The sequence below is a fragment of the Ixodes scapularis genome, unplaced genomic scaffold, assembly GCF_016920785.2.
Source record: "Ixodes scapularis isolate PalLabHiFi unplaced genomic scaffold, ASM1692078v2 PGA_scaffold10__122_contigs__length_95168666, whole genome shotgun sequence".
NCBI lineage: Eukaryota > Metazoa > Arthropoda > Arachnida > Ixodida > Ixodidae > Ixodes > Ixodes scapularis.
The window spans coordinates 31,071,035-31,079,638 of record NW_024609836.1 but is presented as its reverse complement, the minus strand read 5'-3'; the positions used below and the strand labels follow the sequence as shown (position 1 = coordinate 31,079,638).

General features: G+C 45.1%; 1 protein-coding gene across 1 annotated transcript; it reads left to right on the top strand.

Annotated features, from left to right (window-relative positions):
* The first annotated feature begins 290 nt into the window (after positions 1 to 290).
* LOC121833914 lies at positions 291 to 1,405 on the top strand. Its single transcript, XM_042287624.1, has 2 exons — positions 291 to 507; positions 897 to 1,405. The coding sequence occupies exons 1-2, from the start codon at positions 306 to 308 to the stop codon at positions 1,112 to 1,114; spliced, it is 420 nt and encodes a 139-aa protein (XP_042143558.1). The 5' UTR covers positions 291 to 305; the 3' UTR covers positions 1,115 to 1,405.
* Positions 1,406 to 8,604: the final 7,199 nt, after the last annotated feature.

The window sequence follows — 8,604 nt, the reverse complement described above, 5'->3', positions numbered from 1 at the left end:
GTATGTTCTTCACTGGGTTTTCTTGCACCAAATCGTTCCATTATTGTCTGGCGGTGAAATACCACCCAAAATTCGGAAAGCTTCGAAGACCCGTCAAAAAATATATTCCAATCTTTTGACGTATTCCCGATTTTCGCCAAAAGGGTACGATCCGAGACGCCGCCCAACATTTCCATCAAATAAGTTAGAAGTCTAACTCTAGACGAAAGTAGAGTGCCTACCTGTGTTACTTTTATTTCATCACTCTTTTTTACCTTTGTTTTAAATCGCTTGCCTCGTTGTAGGTTCATCTTGGACATGGGATCATGGTGCCTGAGGCCACACTGAATTATGCGGCCGCCAAAGCTACGACCCCTGGCCGCTTTTTAAGAATGGTCAGCCGCAGACTTTGGAAGCCCGAGGAACTTTATAACCGAAGCGTGTCAGGACGACCCTGCAGGGGCCACCTGAAGCACGGGGCAGTGGGGAAGGCGCCTTTAACCCCTGAAAAGATTGATGCCCTCACTGGTGAGTGTGCCATTTCTTTACAAACTAGATTTATTCTTTATGTAATAAAATACATATATGTGGGAAAGTGACAATTTAAGACTACCGTAAAACAATGAGCATGCACCATGCCACATTAAGCACCCCCGCTACCTTTAAAATGCTTGAAAAGTAAGTCTCATAAGTCAAACTAGCTAACATGATTCACCGTATTATGTGCGCACGTCAAGTGGTGCTCCACGTGCAGGTGCCAGTGCAAGATGGTGAAGCCCACCGTACTTCGTTCCCTTCTGCATTCTTACTTTCGGACTTGGGTGTGGTGTGCTTCGTATTTCATGAAATACTTTTAGTCTTAGCTTCGGAATGCAGACCAACAAAAAAAGTAAAAACTGCAATTTTCTGAATTGCAGTTGCCTTCAGCCGCTGTCCCAAAAGGGCCCCCAAGAAAGACAAGAAGGAAGGTGGAAAGCAGGGGCAAAAGAAGCCTGCGAGGGAACTCTCCGTGAAGAAGGTCGTAAAAAAGTTAATGGGGGACTTCATGGTGGAGAAGAACAGATCGGCCGAGAAGGCCCAAGGCATGCAGAAGAAGGCCCCTTCTCACTGCTTGGATGCTGAGGAAGACATGTAACGTGTGACTATGTGCAAACATATTTTTTTTCTTTATGGAGTTTTTACCTTAGGATTTGTTACAAATAGCCTTTTCATTTGTTTTTTTAGTTCTTTCATACTGTTCGTCCAGAGGTAATTTTTTTTAACTACAGAATTTTTTTAATGTACTGTTTTTATTATCCAATGCTTATAATGAACATTAGTTTTGAAATATTTTATGTAACTGTTTTTTTAAGACTTTTTTTAAAAATAATGTTGAGAGCATGGCAGCCTTACAACGGCGATAATAGCCCACAATCTTCGCTGTACTTGTGAGGTCACTATAACCAACTGTTATGTGTTTATTTTAGGTGATCCTTTACTTCCTTAATAATTTGATGTATTTGTAAATAAATGAAATTGAAACCTTCATTTTTGTCTGCGATCTTCGCTCCATGGACGCACAAAAACCTCCTGTGAAGTGTTAATTTCACGCCACTTGTTTTTCAGTGATATTGGTCAGCCTGGTTTTTTTCTTCATATCTAGAGTACACGAATCTGCTTTCAAGTAAACTTATTTCTTTTATAGTTGGGAATGGCCTGATCCAGATCGACCTCCGTTCAAGTTCTCCAGGTTGGCCATGTCCGACATGATATCCGGGCTGTCCAAATCCGGCTAGGATTCCAGGTTGGCCATGCCCGGGTTGATTTCCGGGCTGTCCAAATCCGGTTAAGATTCCAGGTTGGCCAAGTCCAGACTGGCCTCCCGTACCATATGACGCCTTAGAACTTCGGATTCTTTCCGACTCTTTTTTCAAGCAGTCTTTTTGGCTAGGGATAGTCCCCTTCTATCCTCGCAATTTCACTGCGACAAAAAAAAACAAAAAAACTTCTGAATCAGTGGAGGTCTGAGCGAGCATACTTGGGCCAGACCAGTATGCCTCTGCAAACATGACCCAGACAACACTTGGACATCCCCAGGATGTCCTGAGGACAACCTTTTGAGGACATTATGATGTCGTGAGGATGTCCTCAAATAATCCTGGAAACATTCTAAAAACGTCCTTTTGTCCGGCCTCAGGACATGTTCAGAACGTCCTCAGGGGGGCAGCCAAGGATTTTTCTAGTACATTTTTACATGTTCAGAACGTCCTCAGGAGGGCAGCCAAGGATTTTTCTAGTACATTTTTAGGACAATGCACTGCAGGTGCAGCTGTTCACTGAGCTGTTAGGATGCTTTCAATTTTATTGTTTTTAGGTTTTCTCCAACTGGATTTTGAACCTGAACATGCCTGCAGGAGCTGCCTGCAGAAAGAAATTCATTGTTGTGTACTATTTAAAAGTGAAATTCACACACAAATTATAGATTACTAGTCAGTGAGAGGCTAAGAACATAGGGCAAGAGAAGGGAGGAAGAAAGCTGACGGAATGCTGAAGAGGAGAGAAGAAAACCTCTCCCCTCCAGCATCCCGTCTGCTTTCTCCACTGCGTCTTTCCTTGCCCTATGTTCTTAGCCTGTAACTGTGAGCATGATTATGCCATTCATTATTGCAAACAAGGGTAACTAACTGTTCAGGAAATACTTTATTGGAGAGAAAATGTTATACATGACTTTTTAATGTCAACACCAATTATGCAGTCTGGCTTCGCATGTTGGCCAGCACTAGCCCGAATATTCAGCGGGATCTACAAAAAAAAAAATCAATTTCATAAGTTTCTATAATAAAAACAGGTAATGTTGGAAACTTACCATCATGTCGAACATATCCGGCTTTTGACTGCAGCTTTTTCAGTTTCTCTCCAGCGGGGCGCGGCCACAATTTAATGATGGTCTCCACATCAGCTTTGTTTGCACACTCAACACTTGCTTTCAACGCCCCTGAAACATTGATTTGTGATGACAGTCAAAGCAGAAAACTAAGATGGTTTAGAAAAAAATCATAATTAATGTTAGTGCGATAAGCTCGAAGCATTCGTTTACGCGCCGGCATCTTTCCCGCCGAAATTGCCGTTAACTGCTTTCCGCCATTTCGAAGGAGTACTACATATAAAAAAATACTAACCTTTGTCACCGCCTTGCATTGCTGCCATCATCAATTTTGATGGAACAGCGCGGATATACAGACTCGCAGCGCTGATTGAGAACATTTTAAATTTTGAAACACCAAATAGCCGAGAAACATTAATAAGTAATTTATGAATAAATAAATAAATGACAACAAAAAAAAAAATAAAACAAAAAACGAGAAAAAAAATAAAGAATATTTTCAGAAAATAAATTACAATAAAATGAAACTTAACGAATGTAATTAAAAAAATTGTTTTATTTATTTTTAGTTGTCATTTATTTATGTCTTTATTATTTACTTATTAATGTTTCTCGGCTATTTGGTTTCTGGTGTTTAAACATTTTAAATGTTCTAATTAATGGCGAAGGAGAAGAACATGACGATTTGAGGTAGAATAAATATATCACTGAGTTGTTAGTCAGCGCTGCGAGTCTGTTCCCTTCTTGTCTGCCTGTGAGTGTAACTGTATCCGCGCTGTTCCATCCAAGCAATCCAACGTTACTAAAACACTCAGTTGGGAAACTCCCATAGAGACAGCTTTGGAAAAGTGGCCCCAATCTGTCTCCGAGCACCGAGCTAATGACGAACACAACGCCACCATTTCTCCCGCAGCGGCCTCTCGAAGAACTGCACGTGACTTCTATTTTGGCTTCAGAACAGATACAGCGGTAGAGGTTACAGGGGTGCCACCCCCGTCTCCCCGGCGGACGCACCGCATTCAGCAACTGACGTTAAAATGCACCTAGGTCAGGACATGCTACCTGAAAGGTCCGCTGAGGCATGGTTGTATGAAAACAATAATAATTGTTCCGCAAAACCTTGCGAACTAAAGATGATAAAAACATCACGCGCCCATCATTTGGTACTAAACTCCAATAAATTCCATACAAAAAGAGTCTTTTCCGTTTGTTTTTACGCAAAAACAGGCTTTCAAAAAGCTCAAGGGGACCACAGTACAGACAAACGATAAAGAGTGGCGCTGTTGTCGCATTTAGCTCGGTCTCGGTGGACGCCAGCGGCCCAGGTTTCGACGGCGAGTTTCCCAACTGAGTGTTTTAGTAACGTTGAAGCAATCCAAGCATGAATTACAACTAGCCCAAGCATCAACATTATCAAGCCATCATCAACCTCAAGGATATTTCTGTTTCTGTCTTGGCTTGGCTTAGCTTGCTTGGGTCTCGGATGGGTTAATTGCAATAACGGTACGCCCTGTAGTAGGCGGTAGCTTGCGCTACCTAGATTGAATGTTTTCAATGGAACTGAATTCCGAAATACTGCGCAAATACAAAACTAATAGTAATTGTTAATTATAGTGCGTCCTGGTTTTAAATAATTGTTTAATCAAAACTTTAGTTAAAAGATGTTCTAAACTTGTACAACTACATGTAATAATTTGAATGTGAAATTTAGTTTCGCAGTAAACGTGAACTGTGTATACTACCGCCATTTCATTCATTTATTTTTTTAACAACGCAATCAAATTGAGGACGTATATATTACCTCCAACTTTGTATCCTTCGTCCTCAATAAGTCCTCGGAAGGACGTTTCTAGGATGATCCAGCGACTGACGTTCTCAGGATGTCCTGAGGAGGTCTTGAAAACCGCGAGGACGTATGTACCTTTTGAGGATGTCGGGTGTTGTCTGGGTGAATAAATTCCAACCCGATATCGTTTCATGACCCCTTAAAGTGTGACGACGTCGAAATGCCATAGTCTGTTGCAACAGAAAATCAACAATAGATGCTCCGTCTTCAGCTCGCGCTTGTGGGCTTCCAGCGTGTTCTACTTTGCGTGAGCCAAAGTGTGTGATCAAAGCTCGTGCTGGAGGAGGATCCTCTCCTGTTGATCTTATGTTCCAGCATAGCCGCCTCTATGCTCGCAAAGCCTGGCAGTTCGATGACGGAGCAATGGAGTGCCCGGTCGCAGATTTGGAGCCAGAAGATCATGTACCACAGATCATGAAAGCCATTTCTCGGGGAACCTGGACGTCAGCGCTCAGCTTTTGCAGCGGCGAGGACCCGAAATCACACTTGTTCGCTTGGAAGAAGTGTGTTTCGACGTCTCGTCGCAATGGGGCGCCAGTCACGTGGCTCTCCTCTCATCCGTTGTCTGCCGCTCCACCTTTTCCATTTCGGCGGCCGCTTCTCGTGGTGATCTGCCAGGCTTCACCAGTATATAGGAGGCTATGGTTGCAGCCAACAATAGTGTGCCGCACGGGCTGCGATTATTTTATAGTCAATAACAAGGTGAGAACGACAGGCGGGAGCATGGTCAGTTGTCCCGCCTCCCAGCGTGAGTTCTCCACCTTCTACAACGCATCGGCGTTTCGTGGTCCTTGAGCGCGCATGCGCAGCCAAAGCACGACGGTAGGCATAGAACGCGTGCTGGAAGTCGGGAGTTCCAAGAACACGCCCTGCCGTTTTCGTTTTGTCCGTGACTATGCGGGCAGAAATTGGGAGAGATGAGGAAATCAGAGCGCGGTGTACACGTCAGAACACCAAGCTCCGGTTGGAATGATTAGTGTGGGAACACGAAGTTATAGCTGTCCTTGTCTCCACTCCACTCGCCGAACCCGCTTGATCGCGCAGTGTCGGCGTCCGGCGCTTGGCATTCGCATTTGAACGTGTTCAGACAGTGCAGTGGTGATGAAAGCTGCCCTTGCCTCCGCTTCACTGGTCAAACTCTTTAGAGCGCAAAACTCAGAACTCAGGCGTCCGGCGTTTGCCGTTTGAACGCGTTCGAACAATGCAGTGGAGACATAGGCAGCAATAGCTTTGCGTTCACACACTAATCGTTCCAACCAGAGCTCGGTGTTCTGACGTCTCTTCCGCGCTCTAGTGTCCTCCTCTCTCTCAGTTCCTGCCCGCATAGGTTCTGCGATTCTACGTTAGGATATATATATTTCAGCAGAACTGCGGCAGGAGCCAGTTCACCTCTGTGTGCCGATCATTCAACGCCTGGATCTCGGCACTCTGACTACGCAGACACTCTAAGGAAGAGAACCTAGCTGTTCTCCCGTCTCGGAAGGACGGAAGAAGAGGCGATCTGCATCGTCGACTTGCGTTCCAAGATCTGAGCGGACAGGCGACGGTACTTGTCAACGTACGCGCCGGCACAAACGCTGGTGTTGTTAGTGCCAAAATCGAGCAGGGCATCAGAAAGCCTCGATCCTGATGGCACTAAACGCCCGCACTTCGACAGCTACCCGGTTATTCCATGGGAAATTTTGGGACAAGTATTTCACCATCGAATCCCCGGCAACCAAAATCTTGAAGCATATCGGAAGCGCGACCGTGTTAATACACAAAGGGCCAAATTCCTTGACCAAGAAGCCCAAAAAAAAAAACGCTTCAGAGAAAGTCAAACCCGCTTTCGGAAGACCAGGCAGGAACAGCAGTCCGCGCACGACAGGAACTCGAGGAGCAATAGCCGCCGAGCACATGGCAAAACAATGGGAGGCAAGACCACTGATCTCTATTGTAGTAGGCTGGATCGCGGATTGGGAGCCCGTCGGTGTCGCCACCGGCGGCCATTGCTTGACACCAGGCAATACACGCAAGTCTATGGGAGAAACGCACAGAAGTAAAAGTATTGAAGCATGTACGCTGTGCTCGGAGGCGATTATTTTATGGTGTGCTGCGATCCTTATGTCGAGTGTTTGAAAATAAAATCAGTATTTGTCAAACGTTCGAACGCCGATTAAAAAACTCAGACGTACCGGAGCACCTACGGCTGAGGTGGCAAGCTGCTTGCTCTCGTAGTGAAGTAAACAGAGGAACTTGCCGTTGATGAGAGCGTCCTCGGGGAAGCCCAGAAGTTGATGAATGACAAAGAAGTTTCATCTCGACAGCGGCGTTCCGGGAGTGAGCGAATTCCGTGTAGCAAAGCCTTCGAGCTTGTCGTCTGCTAAACCCAACTCGACGAAACCGCCACCGACTCCGCGGTAACTCGAGGTAACTTTCGCCTCATTGAGCTGCACTACAGCGGGGTCACTTTCGAGCACAAAATATTTATTTATAAGAACTGCGAGGGCTGTGAGTTTTAATGTTTATACGCAAGCTATTCGACGGGCTTATCGAAAAGTATTAAAAAAGTTTCAGTGCCGACAACAGCTTAGAAACGGGGGAAACGGCACTTTTTCTCGTTCTTCCCATAGAGTCCCACGCATTGGCTGGTGTCAATCAATGGCTGCCGGTGACGAAACTCGGCCCCAGCTGCCGAGGCCGCGCTCCGCGATTTAGCCTACTACAATAGAGATCAGTGGGCAAGACCGTAGGTTGATTGCTGCGTGGACGGAGAGAAGACGGAAGGAGAACTACCTCCGTCCACGCATCAAGTGACATAGTGCACCGGAAGTGACGTAGTGCGTGGATGGAGCTTTTTTCCTCCCGACGTGGCTACATCCCCGCGCGCGGACGTAGACACTCCCATTTCTTTTTGTGGTGTTTGTTGTTTGGATATTTGGTGCTGCCCCAGTGACCATTAATATTTAGTCTGGAGCCAGTCGTAGAGTCTCTTTTACACCGTGTGCATAAAACTGACAGTAACGAATTCAGCTAAAAACTTTCAAGAGAGCAACAAAAAGAATTGTTCGTAAGTTGTTTTAACATGGTTTGCATAATTGTAAATTCAACGATTACTCGCGCTTTCATTGGCCAAAGCATTACAACAGATAAAGCTTTTTTTGCACAACATCGGTGGCGCCCAGAGCTCGTCCAGCTAGCGTCTGAAACCACTGGAACATAATAATAATAATGCCTATATTCACAACCAAAATACAATGTTGGTAGAGGGACGGGAAAAAGCTATGTAAACGAATTGACCAACCACAAACCACACACACACAAAAAAAAAAAGAACATCATTTGAGGTTTTTGATGACGTCGAGCCTGATTCGCGGCCATGCGGTCCATATTCTGGATTTATTAAAGAGCCCGCTGCCGTTGACGGGAGCACTTTGGGACCTTGCTGGCCGCGTGGATTCACGTGTCTTGAAACTCCTGCGCCAAGGTGAGGGGGGAGGGGGGGGGGGGAAGATATACACCGATCAGCTAAAACTAAAACATTATGACCTTGTACGTAACGCGTTACAAGTAATGTATTACTTGTAATCGATTACATTTTACTCTAATTTTGTAACACTTCAATTGCTTCATGTAAGGGGTGACGATCCTTGTAATTGAATTACTTTTTTGCTGTAATGGACTACAAAATTACCCATTACAATTTTTCTCAGTTTCTTTTTCTTTGAGAGGGGGGGGGGGGGGGGAAGGGGGGGGGGGGGGGTTTATGTGCTGGAGTCACTCAGCTCGGTTCATTTTTTTTCGAAACCGTAAAGCAAGGGACTTCGAGGATTACTAGGCCACTTCACTATGCTTCGTTTCCTGGGTACACTTTATTTATTTATTTTTTTTGGTATACCGGAGACTACGTTCGGGTATGACAAATGATCTTATCGAG